The 16317-nt window shown below is 41.7% G+C and overlaps 1 protein-coding gene across 1 annotated transcript in view; it reads left to right on the plus strand.

The window, feature by feature from the left end:
- Nucleotides 1-16317, plus strand: part of ADCY2 (adenylate cyclase 2) — a 1371519-nt gene that overhangs the window by 1341183 nt on the left and 14019 nt on the right. The window contains exon 23 of the mRNA XM_029590013.1: nucleotides 13647-13761. Within this exon, the coding sequence (XP_029445873.1) occupies nucleotides 13647-13761 (115 nt within the window). The remainder of the gene's footprint in view (nucleotides 1-13646; nucleotides 13762-16317) is intronic.

A 16317-nucleotide genomic window follows, 5' to 3' on the forward strand; every position in this document is an offset into this window, starting at 1 on the left:
TTCATGTAAAATATAAGAACTAAATTAAGAGACAGACATATTAGCAATTGCTTCTTTTTTCATATTTTTTATTTTGTTTATAAGGTTTTTGTTTTCTTTCCATGGACATGAGATTATGTGCAGTATATACTGCACTGTTGAATCAGAGAGAAAGCCAATGCAAGCTTCTCGCACTGTCTAAGCTAAGGTTCCTCCATCTGTTTCTACATTTCCTCTGTGACATCTTCCTGACACCTGTCTTGGGCAGTCTGTCAGTTGTGCCATATTATAAGGTGATATGAATAAAAATAGAATTCCCTAGTGCAAAACTTACACATTTACTTAAGAAAACATATGCTATTACAAAAAGTTTTTAATTTAAATATGAGTGAATAGGTGCCTTCATACCACCACCAGCATCTTCTCTTCAGGATAAATGAAAAGGCTTACAATTTGTAATCAACTGGGCACAAAAAAACACTCACTAAAGTAATATAAAGTGAAAAAAAGACACAAACAATGGTAGTTGCAAACCATTTGAATTTGGATACAGTCCACATAAATATGGTGTGCTCAAACTCTTTTAAATTTGCAAAAATGCAGCCCCTCTTAGAAGAAAATATATACATGAGATCAAAGTAACTTCCTTCTGATTAAGTAGATATAATCATCATGATAGATTTTCCTCCAACATGAACCATGTTTTGCTATCAAGAAGGCTCAAAAACTGAAGGCTGTAGAATGTTCTGAAAACAGAAATCATAAATAACCATAATCAACTGCTTACTAGCACAGCTTGAATTTGAAATGCATGTATTCATGGCATCTTATTAGGTACAATATAACCTCTCAAGCTCTGTTTCCCTCATAATTGAAAAAATGACAGACAAGCTGATTTTTATAGTCACCTCATAAGTAAGTTATAGCCAATCCAATGCTGATGACAGTATGAATATCAAATAATCCAAATCAATGTCTAAAATAAGGCTGTTACTGGATCCTCTACATGAATCAATCCTCAAAAATAAGAATGCATTAAAAAAGACTTACAAACATGTTTGTCATTCAACCTCTTGATTAAGGCCAATTTGTTGCACAATATTCCACATAAAAATAAAACATTCTTTACACAACAGTATTTGAGAGATCTTCCATATTAAGCTGAAATTGCTCCAATGTTCCATCAGCGATGCATCCAACTGAGAATTCCAAATACAGCTTAAATGTTCCACAATCCTAGTTTTTCTTTTTGTACTCCCAGTATAGAAAAGATTGCACGACCTTTAATTGCACAAATCACTTGCATAGTATTGCAATCTGTGAAAGACCTAAGTATGTAAATATGCTTTTAGACAGTTCAGAATATTGTATGTTTTGTTACCCATACAAATATATACACCGCACAGCATTCATACCCAAAATGACCTACTGTAGATGAATGAGCAGTCACAGTAGTGGTTAATTCAAAATGAACTAGAAAGGCTTATAGGTTCCTTCCTCGGCAAAAAGCAAACCAAGGAGCAGATGAAAAAAAACGAGTAATGGAAAGGGAGATCCCAGTGCCTTGCAATAATCCGACAGAATCATATAATTTATTTGAGTAAGGGCACCACATGTACCACAGATAGAGAGTCCTTATTTTCTTTTGGCATTAAAAGTAAATCACAATTGATATATAAAGCTCTCTTAAAGGCCCTAGTAATAACCCAGTATGAAGGCACCTTTTTCACTCATATTTAATTTTAAAAGGTTTTTTGTATTATAGCTTTCTGTAATAACCGTATATGTTTTGTTAAATAAATGTGCAGACACCTTGGTCTCCACTAGATGGACCTAGCTACCAGCTCTTAGTTAGACATCTACAGAAGGACTGTGCCATTCAATGCCTCCCCCAGAGGTTTGCAGGGATTGGAGGTCAGTTAGGCACCAGGGGGGTTTAGCCCATGTGATGAGGAGGCAGTGTAGTTTTGTTTTCATGAAGGAAAGACATATGTTCAATGTACTCTCCAAGTTGGGCCCTTAGTGTAGCAAAGAGAGGGAGAGGCACTGCCCTGCCAGGCTTCGTGATAGGCTGGAGGACACAGGGATAAAGAGAATGCGTTTTTTTTCTATTTTTGCTCAGGGAATTAGGATTTTTTCTGTTTTAACCTTTACTTTCTGGGAGGCTGAGATCCCTTCTCCATAGGTGCAGGAGGGCTCTGTATACCCCTTCGCCCCCCCCCCCCCCCCCAGAGGAGGTTGCAGAGACCTGTAAGGAAGATCCTTGTTTTCTTGCAAGATTGAATTTAACCATCTTTTGAAGGGAAGTATTATTCTGCCCATATCCTTACCCAGGGCTGGACTTAAGAACTGTTTACTAGAGGCCCTTCCTCCAGAAGGGTCCCTAGTCAACTCTGTTGAAGAGGATACTAATGGAAAAGAGAACACCTGGAGAGCCCCAATCAGAGTTTCTACCCCGGGACACAGAGCACAGGCAGGTTGGAGCTTGGGACTGCCCTTTGGACATCAGGTACTCCTCTCCCTGGTTGGGATTTCCCCGCTCCTTAGGACACATCTTCATACCACAACATGGATGAAACAGTTCCAAGCTCCGGTATCCAGGGATACTTCCACAGAGAATTACACAGCTTAAACGTATACTACCAAAGGGACAAGGAATCTGGCCATATTAGGACACTTTATTTCATTTTATTAATTTTTACACATTCAATATCAATAAACTTTAATTTGAATAGCCATCCAGCGAGTCCTGCCTGTTTTGTCCATGTCCTTGTCCCAAAAAGCCTTGGTAACTCAGAGGAAGTTTCCAGTGCCTGGGCCCAGATTAGCCTTCCCCCCACAGAGAAGAACCCACCTCATGGAGGTAGAAAAGTTGGGGGTATGGCAGAGGAGCTAGCCCACCTTAAGAAATTCTTTTAAGAACGCTTAGGAAACATGCCATCCGCGGGTTACATAAATGTATAAGTTTTACACTAGGGAACTCTGTTTTTGATTATACTGATTCTAATCTTTGTCTTTACTTTGTCCTATCAGTTTTGGTCCTATATTTGTAATTTTTGTATGGTTCTATGATATGAACAGACAATAGAGATCAGTTTGTGATTGATAATATATTTATTTTGGAAAGGTTTTTCATTCATACAAACTTGATCTCTGATGTGCATTGAATGACTAATTTTAGAAAATTTGTAATCCACCTTTTCAGGCACTACCTGTACAAAGCAGAGATCTGGATAAAAACAAAAACAGAAAATTAATCAATACAAACATTACAAGCAAGAAAATTAAAATGACATGCATCAATCCTCAGCAATCTCAAAATAAAGTATTACCCCATAATTAATCCTTCATAAGAATATAGGAAGTGACATACTCCAGAGTATGCTCTGGAGTATGCTCTGGAGTTTCTCAGCCTACCTTGGGATGTTTTCATGGTGTCTTCTTGCAGCTGTCCGCAGAAGAGACAGGCAGTGGACTGTACATTGTCAAGACTCCTCGACCTGTGGGCCATGATCCCAGTGCCCATGTCACAAGAAAATACAGGCTGATATATCATTTATTTAATCGTATCCGAGACGTAGGGTTCCTTTGGCCCCATCCTTGATATCAAGGGAGTCAACTGGCTTTTGCAAGTGTCTCCTTCCAGCATGAAAACATTACACTCGCTGTTAATGGCAGTACATTCGGGGGAGTTTCTTATGTCACTGGATTGTCAGAGGCATATCTGCATATTCCTATCTGGCTGGAGTATCAATGGTTTTCTACGTTTTACTGTTTTGGAGTGACATTATCAGTTTCGAGTGCTATCCTTTGGTTTATCCACTGCGTCTAGAATCTTCTCCAAGTCATTTTGGTGGTAGCGGTAGTGTTGAGAAAGGATGGAATTCTAGTCCACCTGTATTTACACAATTGGTTAGTCTGGCCCAAGATCATGAAAGAGTCTTCAGGCCTCGTGCAAGTTGATCTCCTTGCAACAGGATCAAAGTTGGTGCAGAATTTGGCCAAGAGCAATCTGCATCTATCCCAGACACTGGAGTATCTTGGTGTTCGTTTTTGACATGAAGCAAGGCAGGGTGTTCCTGCCGAGATCTGCAGGTGCTCAGGTTGATGGCTGCCACCTTACACATGGTTCCATGGGCAAGGGTGCATATGTGTTCTCTTCAGTGCACACTACTTGCACGTTGGAGTCCACAGTCTCAGGACTACTCAATTCGGTTTCAGTTATCAGTGCTTGGTACAGACACACAGGCTGGAGATGCTGCAGTGGTAACATTCACAGCTCCCAGGGTAAGGAGTTCCACCCATCACACAGCAGTGACTTCCATAGTTGGTAGTCAGGGGAAATCCTTACCAGATGCCAAGGTTCCTTGCCTCCTTTCAGACACTGTTGTTGGAATGATTGGGTTATTGAGGGAGGATGAGAAGGAATATAAACTGGGGAGGTGGTTGGAGGGTTGGGAAGAACTCTATGTAGCTGCAAATGAAGGTTTATAACAGTATGGGCTGTATTTGCTAAGCCATGTAACTGGACAATTTTAACACGTTAACAGACAATTTTTAACACTGGTTTCAGCTGTGATTTTAACACCCGATTCATAGAAGGGCATACAAAGCCTTTTGTAAATTTGACATAAAATTTGCTTTGGCAAGTCATTCAGTGCTGATGCTTTACCATTGCCAATAATACCAGCCTCATTTGAGGCTCCAGTTTGCGACCCCTCCACATGAAAACCAATGATCCCCCATGACCCAAATTAACCACCTACAAGCTCTGATTCAGAAATACAGCTTGAGGAAGGGAGCCTCCTGAGTAAAGATCAAGAGCTTGCCTGTGGCCTGTTAAACCCCTAGCCAGATAAAACACCTCCTCATACACACACACACACTTACCCGATCTACTGAACCTGAAGGTAGGAGAGAGCAGGATTGCCTCCTGGCCTACCAACTCTGAAATGTAAAATTATCTGGCTAGGGGAAAGTAGAGAGACTGACAGGGCCATGAGTGGGCCCTTGACCTTGAGTCATCGGTTATTACTGCCACTCAGAAGACCTTATTTTTGAGTCTGGAGGAGGGAAGGGGTGATTGCTACTGCCACTTAAAGGAGGAGGGGTCTTCTGCTTCACTAATGGGAATAATTATAGATCCTGAAATTAATCTGAAACAACACATATCACTAAAAGTAAAGGAAGGTTATGCAAAACTCATGGTACTCAGATAACGTAAACCACTCCTAACTCAAAATGACTTCCGAACAATACTGCAGGCACTAATCTTCTCCAGCACGGATTACTGCAATGCCCTTATGCTAGGACTACCTAATACGACATTAAGACCTCTGCAAATTCTTCAGAACACAGCAGCTAGAATACTAACCGGAAAAAGAAGGAGGGACCATATAACTGAAACCCTAGCAGAGTTACATTGGCTACCAATTGAGCACACAATAAAATACAAAACCCTATCTATCATTCACAAACTAATTTATGATGAGAAAGCAGATTGGCTAAACACAGCATTACGGGTAGACACTCCACACACAAACCTCCGATCAGCAAATAAAGCAATCCTAACTATTCCATCAGTTAAAACAGCAAGGCTGACACAAGTGAGAGAAAGAGCCTTATCATTAGCAGGACCCATAATCTGGAACACAATGCCTCCAGAGATCAGACTACAAAGTGATCTCAAGACATTCAAGAAAAGTTTAAAAACTTGGCTTTTTAAACAAGCATTTTACAAAGAGACGAGAGAATAGAGAGAAATAATTCAGGAAAAGACAGAAAGGCACCGACCCAGGGTACTTAGAACTTTACAGTAGATTAGTCTATGAACTCTACACCACAATAAGCTTAACTATAAATCTATGTGTGATAAAACTACCCGTGTAAGTACCTTGGTACAATTGGTCATGAACTACTTTGCTAAATAACTATGTCTATTGATATATTCTACATTCTTCCTCTCGTCCGTTGAGATCATCGCAAAAAGGCACTCTAAAAACCCCTCCACTCAAAATCTCGTTAAACAAAAGAGCCCTTTCCACTGCGGGTCCGATTCACTGGAATTCTCTACCATCAAATCTCAGGCTTGAACAATGCCCCCTCACATTTAAAAAAAGACTTAAAACTTGGCTTTTCTCTCAAGCCTACGACTGAGTTGTCACCATAACTCCCCCCTCCTGGACAATTTCATATCATACCACTTTGTTCAATAATTCTAGAATTAATTTTCTAATCCCTCTGATCAATTTTATCAACTTCTAATCCCTTTGATCAATTTTCTTGATCAATTTTTCAAATTCTTTATTCACGATTGATTCATTCTAATCACCTTTCTACAGGATTGCTGTTATTTATTATTGTTCTAATGTTATTTATTAACTTATTAATTTCAATTGGTTTTTTTTTCTTCTCCAAGTTCATTTTCCTGTTCTATGTAAGACTCACTTGTTAAGTCATTCCAATGTTATATGTAAACCGAAGTGATTAGTAACATTGTTACTAGAACTTCGGTATATAAAAATGCTAAATAAAATAAAAATAAATATTGTAACCGAACCTTTGACGGCACCTGTTAGAATGTACTATAGTACACTTACCTACATTAAATATGTGTCTACATGTAAACCGTTGCGATGGTATTTAAACTTAGCAACGGTATAGAAACGTTTTTAAATAAAAAAAATAAATTAAATAATGGGGTAAGAGGTTTACTTCCATCACTCAGGGAAGTTCTTCTGCTTCTTCCAGGGAATGGAGGGGGCTTACGATTGCCATGTGTGGACTTCTGCTTAAATCAGAAGATAGGGGAGAAATTACATCCCACATTAGGCCTTGTCTCAGTCAGTAAAGCTAATGCTACAACTTTAACTGCACCTCCCAAGGTGTAGTTTTACTTGGCGAGTAAACGTAAATTGCATTACTTCACATGATTTACCCTTACCAATGTTAATATTAGTAAACTGCTTCCTAACTATGTATTTACTTGCAATACTGCTCAAAGACATTTTTTTTAAATATTAGTCTGCATTAATGTAATGCAATTTAACACTAAAGTACATTTATTAATTTAAGTGTTACAGTATGATAATATGCATGAACACATTAGCAATAATGCTGTTTAGTAAATAGACCCCTATATCTCTCTGTATAGGAGACAGTTTCAGATTCAATTGGAATCCCAAAGGAGCAGGAAGATGCTGCCTAGCCAGAAAAATAAAGTAAAAATCCAATTGCAATACACATATTTTTTTCTCTTAGTGGTATTTTTTGTTCAAGGATTCCTACTGTTCATATAGCCTCAAGCCATGCTGCCAGGTTCTCTTCCCCTCTTGTTAACTATCAGATGAGCTCAGTAGTTGGCTGCAGACAGAGGGAACAAGGGTGACACCGAACCAGTATACTGTCTGACTGCACCTGTCGGAAATAAGGAGCTACAACCTGAGGAAGAGTTGATCCCCCAAATGACAATTTTCTGTCTGAAGCCATTTAAATCCCTATTCATGAAAGTGGATTACTTCTCAGACAAAAAGTGTGGTATGTAACAGTAGGGAGGAATATGTAAACTTGGAACAATGCTGGGAAATAAGAGTTCTGATAGAAGAGTTTCTCGATAGGTAACTGGAGCATACAGTTTTAATTTCCTTGTCCCAGCAGTTAATCAGAGTTCCAGCACAGAGCTGTTCCTGTAAATTTCTTTGTGCTGCATTTTCTTTGGAAAAGTCACATGCACCCAAGCATGTTAAATTTAAATTGCAGAAACAGTTCTGTGCATGTGACCTATACATGGTGAGAGTCACTTTGCAGGCACATTGCTGTAAACCTATTGGTTTAGCTTTAAAGGGCCTAATTCTCTAAGTTATACTCTCAGACTATTATGGACAGAACTCTGTGCATCACTCTGAGACTGCAAAATTAAAATGTTAACAGTGCAAATTACATTATTCTCAAGCCAAGGGTACTTTTCTCCGATATGAGTGTGTGATTTCTGGCTGTATTCTTTGGCATTTTCACACAGCATAAAGGTGTTGGTAGCATCTGCTGATTCAAGTTAGTCTGCTATAAGAAGAATCTGACAACTAATCAATAGGTGTCAAACCTAGTAAAATGAGTTTTTCTTCTGAAAAGTTGGATATTTTTAATGGAAGAAGACATCAGTTATAATAAGCAGCTTCAGGATCCTATGTCCAAAATATCAACTGTACAAACAAAAATAAATTCTGGTTGGGAATCCTAGCTAAAAATAATACTGCAGAGGGTTCATGCTAAGACTTGTATGTTAGGTACACATTGTCACATATTTCCTGCCCCACCACTTCCACTCTCTAGTGATCAGCACAATCAGTCTATTTATGCTGGACAATATGATGATATTCAGCAGGAAAGTTAACTGAGTAACTTTACCCTACATATTTAGTGGAAAGTATCCAGTAAAGTATTTTGGGCAAAGTTATCTCCCACCAGCCTTAGTTTATCCAGCTAGCACTAGCCAGATAACTCGTAGCCATGTGCCTGGAACACACTCCTGCGTGTTTCTTTTTATCCGGCTAAAACATATCTGTTTGGCAGAATGGGAAATTCAGAACACGGGTTTGCCTGGCTAGCTCCCAAAGGGGTCGATTTTAAGACCCGCACGTGGTTCCTGGCGTGCCCACATGGACGCGCTGATTTTATAAAATGCACACGCATGTTATAAAATCCTATGGCCGTGCTTACATGCGCAATGGATTTTAAAATCCACACGCGCATGTGCAGGTGGCCCACAACTCGTGTGGGGGGTTTAAGGAGCGGGCTGGGAGGGAACTTCCCTAACCCTGATGCTACCCTCCTACCTTTTCCTCTCTCCTCCAGAACCCTAACCTAACCCCACCTAGCCCTTAATTTTTATTTTTTTTTAATACTTATTGCTCCTCTGGAGCAGAAGTATCTTTCACACAGCTGGTGGCACGCACTTCCCCAGACAGCAGATAATGGCGCTGTCCCAGCCCGGCCCCCTCCCTACCCAGACCATGCTCCCCTGGCCACCTCTTTCAACAGGCCCGGCACTTAAGCACGTAACAGGGGTTACGCGTATGGCCAGGCCCATTGTAAAATGCGCGTGGTGCGTGCAAGGCTTGGCCAGGCGCATAACCCCCAAAATTTACACTTGTAGCCCTTTTAAAATCGGGTCATTAGTTAGCTGGAGAAACCCCTGTGAATATTGATTTCTGGGTGCAGAGTAGAATTTTAAAGAGAAAACTTGTAAAGAGCTATAATGACTTTTTCAAGCAATGAAAATGTATTATGGTCATGTCTAAGTCTCATGATAGGGGTGTTAGAAATTTGTTGATAGCTGGGATACATAAGAACATAAGATATGCCATATTGGGTCAGATCAAGGATCCATTAAGTCCAGTATCCTGTCTTCAACAGTGACTAATCCAAGTCACAAGTACCTGGCAAGTACCCAAACATTAAATAGATTAAGAAAGGTGGAAGGAAGGCAAAACAATTACCAGCATGGTTAAAAGATGACATGAAAGAAGCTATTTTAGCAAAGGATCAGTATCCATCTAAAGAAAATAGGAAAATGCATAAGCAATGTCAAGTTAAGTGTAAAACATTGATAAGACAGGTGAAGAGAAAATTTAAAATGAAGTTGACCGTAGAGGCAAAAACTCATAATAAAAACTTTTAAAAATATATCAGAAGCAAGAAACCTGTGAGAGAGTCGGTTGGACTGTTAGATGACCGAGGAGTTAAAGGGGCTCTTAGGGAAGATAAGGCCACTGCAGAAAGACTAAATGAATTCTTTGCTTCTGTGTTTCCTATTAAGGATGTTGGGGAGATACCAGTTCCAGAGATGGTTTTCAAGGGTGATGAGTCAGATGTACTGAACCAAATCACTGTGAACCTGGAAGATATAGTAGGTCAGATTGACATATAAAGAGTAGCAAATCACCTAGAATAGATGGTATGCATCCCAGGATTCAGAAGGAACTAAAAAATAAAATTTCAGATCTGTTAGTTAAAATTTGTAACCTATCATTAAAATCATTCTTTGTACCTGAAGGCCAATGAAACCCCAGTATTTAAAAAGGGCTCCAGGGGTGATCCGGGAAACTATAGACTAGTAAGTCTGACTTCAGTGCCAGGAAAAATAGTGGAACTATTCTAAAGATCAAAATCACAGAGCACATACAAGACATGGTTTAATGGAAAACATTCAGCATGGCTTTTTACCCAAGGCAAGTCTTGCCTCACAAATCTGCTTCATTTTTTTGAAGGGGTTAATAAACATGTAAATAAAGGTGAACCGGTAGATGTAGTGTATTTGCATTTTCAGAAGACGTTTGACAAAGTCCCTCATGAGAGGCTTTTAAGAAAACTAAAAAGTAATGGGATAAGAGGCGATGTCCTTTTGTGGATTAGAAACTGGTTAAAAGACAGGAAACAGAGTTGGATTAAATGGTCAATTTTCTCAGTGGAAAAGGGTAAACAGTGGAGTGCCTCAGGGATCTGTACCTGGACTGGTGCTTTTCAATATATTTAAATATGATCTGGAAAGGAATATGACGAATAAGGTTATCAAATTTGCAGATGATACAAAATTATTCAGAATAGTTAAATCACAAGCAGATTGTGATAAATTGCAGGAGGACCTTATGAGACTGGAAGATTGAGTATCCAAATGGCAGATGAAATTTAATGTGGACAAGTGCAAGGTGTTGCATATAGGGAAAAATAACCCCTGCTGAAATTACACAGTTAGGTTCCATATTAGGAGCTACCACCCAGGAAAAAGATCTAGGCATCATAGTGGATAATACATTGAAATTGTTGGCTCAGTGTGCTGTGGTAGTCAAAAAAGCAAACAGAATGTTAGGAATCATTAGGAACAGAAGAGTAAATAAAATGGAAAATGTCATAGTGCCTCTGTATCGCTCCATGGTGAGACCGTACCTTGAGTACTGTGTACAGTTCTGGTCACCACATCTCAAAAAAGATATAGTTGCACTGGAGAAGGTACAGAGAAGGGTGACCAAAATGATAAAGGAGATAGAGCAGCTCCCCTATGAGGAAAGGATAAAGAGGTTAGGGCTGTTGAGGTTGGAGTAGAGAAGGCTGAGGAGGGGATATGATAGAGGTCTTTAAAATCATGAGAGGTCTAGAACGGGTAGATGTAAATCGATTATTTACACTTTAAGGGGCGGATTTTAAGAGCCCTGCTCACGTAAATCCGCCCAAAACCGGGCGGATTTACGCGAGCAGGGCCCTGCGCGCCGGTAAGCCTATTTTACATAGGCCTACCGGCGCGCGCAGAGCCCCGGGACTCGCGTAAGTCCCGGGGTTTTCGGAGGGGGCGTGTCGGGGGGCGTGTCGGGGGGCGGGCCCGAACCGCGCAGCGTTTTCTGGGCGTGTCGGGAGCGTTCCGGGGGCGGGCCCGGGGCGTGGCTACAGCCCGGGGCGGCCCGGGGGCGTGGCCGCGCCCTCCGGACCCGCCCCCAGGTCGCGTCCCGGCGCGCAGGAGGCCCGTTGATGCGCGGGGATTTACGCCTCCCTCCGGGAGGCGTAAATCCCCCGACAAAGGTAAGGGGGGGGGGGGTTTAGACAGGGCCGGGCGGGTGGGTTAGGTAGGGGAAGGGAGGGGAAGGTGAGGGGAGGGCAAAGGAAAGTTCCCTCCGAGGCCGCTCCGATTTCAGAGCGGCCTTGGAGGGAACGGGGGTAGGCTGCGCGGCTCGGCGCGCGCCAGCTATACAAAATCGATAGCCTTGCGCGCGCTGATCCAGGATTTTAGCGGATACGCGCAGCTCCGCGCGTATCTACTAAAATCCAGCGTATTTTTGTTTGCGCCTGGAGCGCAAACAAAAGTAGGCTATTCGCGCTCGTTTTAAAATCCGCCCCTAAGAGAAGGACTATGGGGCACTCCATTAACTTAGCAAATAGCACATTTAAAACTAATGGAGTAAATTGTTTTTCACTCAATGCACAAATAAGCTCTGGAATTTGTTACCAGAGGTTAGTGCAGTTAGTGTAGCTGGTTTTTAAAAAGGTTTGGATAAGTTTTTGGAATCCACAAAAGGACATCTCCTATCCTATGACTTTTTAGTTTTCTTAGAAGCCTCTCATGTGGGACTTTGTCAAACGCCTTCTGAAACTCCAAATATACCACATCTACCAATTCACCTTTTTATCCACATGCTTATTCACCCCTTCAAAAAAAAAAAGTAGCAGATTTGTGAGGCCATGTTAACCAGTGAAATGATCAGGAGTCTATCACTGTAAAATACAGTTGAAATGACATTTTCGTAAGAGGTCAATCAACTGTTTCTGATCACATAACTTAAGATGCCCCAAGGCCTCTAACAACCCTGAAATATGCTCTACTATACACGCAACACATTTCCTTTCGGTGTTAGTTTGCACCTGAGTGAACTGCAGAGAAAAAATACTGCGGTGCACTGCTCCTTCTTCCATTGTGGTGGTCTCCTTTCATTGTTGTGCAGTAATATGGGAAAACGTATGTCTCTTGACAAGGAAAAGGATTCATGTTGCGCAAAATTTCATGTTTACTCTTCCTATTTTAATAGTAAACACATTTTCTGATCATTATGGCATGTGCTATATTTTCCTCACTGTTTGCACCTATAAAACAGGATCCAAATTCTCATTTTAATTTTAATTTGGAATTAATTTTCAAAGCCATGTACGCCCATAGAACCTGATTTCACCCACGTAAATGGCTGTTGTAAAACTGACCCAGGCTGAGTGCCAGTAAGAATGCACTCATAACTCAGTTTGGCGCATACTTTTATGTGCACTGAGTCAGCACTCCATGGGCAGGGTTGGCACTTAGGCACGTGCTTTTTTATTTTAAAAATGTATGCATGCAAATAAACATGAGTAAGTTATGCCTCTGAAGAGAAAATGGAACTGTAAGTGAATGAAAGTGTGCGCGTACTCAGCCAATTACTGCAGTATTTTCAAAGCAAACATGTGAAACAGTGTACTTGCAGATTTTACTGTTGTGTGGACTGGGTGAAAATTACCCTCTATACATATCTGAGGTGAACCATGCATTCTAGCAGAAATAAATTACCTTCATGATCCACTTAATGTATGTATGTTGAACCGTCGTTGCGCATTTGCTGATCATAGCATGTTGCTGGGCAAATGTGATTGTACGGTGCACAAATGGTCTTGATAAATTCGCCGCTGAAATTAGCACACATCTTGATTCATTTTGCACAAGTTTTTGTGTGATGCATGCTCCATACAAACTTGTCTAAATGAAATCCAAATCTTGATTCTGTGTCCAGATATAATGGTATATAATTCATATGATGTATATACAAAGTACACTGATGCAAGATATAAGTTCTACTTTATTAATTTGTGGTGAGTTATTTCTCTCTCTTTGCCCAAGTTTTGTTTTTATGTCTCTTGTGTAATTCGCAGGCCTGCCATTAATAATATTAATTTTAACTTTCAAAACAATCTAAATGTTGATTTGGCTCTTTAGCTAGGCAAACAGTTATATGCCGTGTACATATTAATATTTGGAGTGACTCCTTTTAGTACTGTACCAGAATAGTCAGAGGTTCAAATCTAGCTTCAAAAGATAAAAGTACATGAGTTCTGCTGGCATTTGCAAAGATATTTTATGTTTTGTTTGTTTTTTTCATTAGGAGCCCGACAGACAATATATGCACATTGGGACAATGGTAGAATTTGGATTTGCGCTAGTGGCAAAACTGGATGTGATCAATAAACATTCATTCAATGACTTCATGTTACGAGTGGGTATGTATGGAAGGATCATTCTTTTCAATATGGGGCGGATTTTCAGAGCCCTGCTCGCGTAAATCCGCCCAAAACCGGGCGGATTTACGCGAGCAGGGCCCTGCGCGCCGGTAAGCCTATTTTACATAGGCCTACCGGCGCGCGCAGAGCCCCGGGACTCGCGTAAGTCCCGGGGTTTTCGGAGGGGGCGTGTCGGGGGCGGGCCCGAACCGCGCGGAGTTTTCGGGGCGTGTCGGGAGCGTCCCGGGGGCGGGCCCGCGCCCTCCAGACCCGCCCCCAGGTCGCGTCCCGGCGCGCAGGAGGCCCGCTGACGCGCGGGGATTTATGCCTCCCTCCGGGAGGCGTAAATCCCCCGACAAAGGTAAGGGGGGGGTTTAGACAGGGCCGGGCGGGTGGGTTAGGTAGGGGAAGGGAGGGGAAGGTGAGGGGAGGGCAAAGGAAAGTTCCCTCCGAGGCCGCTCCGATTTCCCTCCAAGGCCGCTCCGATTTCGGAGCGGCCTTGGAGGGAACGGGGGTAGGCTGCGCGGCTCGGCGCGCGCCGGCTATACGAAATCGATAGCCTTGCGCGCGCCGATCCAGGATTTTAGCGGATACGCGCGGCTCCGCGCGTATCTACTAAAATCCAGCGTACTTTTGTTTGCGCCTGGAGCGCAAACAAAAGTAGGCTATTCGCGCTCGTTTTAAAATCCGCCCCTATGTGCTTTGCTTCACTCAAAGAGCTTAAAATGAGTCATTCTGATGGTGAGATCTAGGTTTAATTCCCATATCTGATTCTTGCTCAGCAAGCAAGCAGGGGTTGGAAATATTGCAGAGTCAGTGAATACAGCCTCTGTAAAGGACAGAGTTTCAGCCATCACAAAATTGACACACTTTCTGGCTGATCCAGGGTTATGTCAACATCATGTTCTGAAGGGAGCTGGAAACTATGGTCCCTAGTTGCAGATCATCTGGAATATAGGGGAAGGAGCGTGGAACATAATCTGGGAAAAGTACAGGTGACCATTGATGAATATCCATGGCACCCCTGGCTTCTGACCCCTCCATTACAAATGTACTGAACAGGGTTGGTGGCAGGTGACTGGGCTAGAAGCTCAGGTGAGAGGAAGAGCATGAAGAGAGAAATAAAGATAAACATGTAGCCTTCCACAATCCCAGGTGAAGAATCTGCCTGTTGCAACACTGTTCTTCTGGCCAACGCCTTCAGGTTTAAGTGATGGAGAGAGGCTGGGATCGCACCTTCCCGTGGGTAATATCTGTAAGTTCCCAACCACAAGAACCATACCATGGTATTCAATACATTGCAGTACTTAATTACCAAGGTAACTAAAGTGTGTTAAAATTGCACGTTTTAATGCATTTTAGTAAATAGCTCCTGTGACCTATTTTGCATTTATTTATTTATTTTTCAGCTTGTATATACCATATACTCAGCAAAAGCTGATAGAACAGTGCATAACCAGCAACTAAATACATAATATACAAGTTCACTAAAATCATCATAAAATAGGGCTGCACACTTTAGACCCAATTCAGAGTGAACAGGCAAACAGGTCTCCCCCCCGAAAACCCAAGCCTTTACCCTTTTCCTGAAGGCTAAATAATTAGACATAAGCCTAACATCCAATGGGGCAGAATCCCATAGTTCAGGACCCCTCATAGAGACCGCTTTCTTTCTACATCCCACTGTTCACACTGTTCCAGTCAAATATATATTTTTTGCCTTTTCTCACAATATCATGAAGATTGTCCAAAGTAAGGCTCAGATCAGCTGTAAACTAGAAATGGGATGAAATTTGTTCAAAACCAATAGTTTCATTCTCCCCATCCCTAATTGCCATTTTTACCTCTTGGCATGTGTTTCAAGGTTTAATCTCTTTGCAATAATACTTGGAAGGTTTTTAATGCAGAACTTGCAAATTGTGAAATGCAGTTAGTGGTTAAATAGTGGAAGCTTATAAATCCATTTTGTACACATATTGAAGATTTGATTTTTAATTAAACAGCATTCAGTTACCTTTATTGAGTTCCTCTCTCTATCAGTTTTGTTTCTTTTGCACTTAGAGCTAGTACACAGTGCCGCTCAGTGGCAGAGTTGGGAGCAGGATCTGATCTGCATTGTTTTAGATTTGTTGGCCGTCCTGAAACACATTTTACTAAACAAGTTCATATTCCAAAGGCATGGCCACAAATGGGCCTGTGCCCACTCACTTTTGGCTCAGGCCCCCACCCCTAGCAGCACGATAAAGTTAGAGGGTCTGGAGGCACTGGATTCACTGCCAGTCCATGATCCCCTGTGCTTTTTAAGGAGGCTAACTAGAATGGGTTGGATATGCACAGGTCTGAGACCAGCAAAGCCTTTGTTTACTGTGGGTAGGTAATTATTTATCTCCCCCCCCCCCCCCCATCAGCCCCTGCAACCTTCAGGAATGCCTGGGCTGGGTGGAAGCTTATTTACATAATCCTCTGCAGCAGCCTGAGAGATTAAAACATGTATAAAGCAGTTGCCTTAAACACAGAGGGAGAGTGGAAAAACAGCCCAGACAGACAGTGAAAAGA

The sequence above is a fragment of the Rhinatrema bivittatum genome, chromosome 2, assembly GCF_901001135.1.
Source record: "Rhinatrema bivittatum chromosome 2, aRhiBiv1.1, whole genome shotgun sequence".
NCBI classification, from domain to species: domain Eukaryota; kingdom Metazoa; phylum Chordata; class Amphibia; order Gymnophiona; family Rhinatrematidae; genus Rhinatrema; species Rhinatrema bivittatum.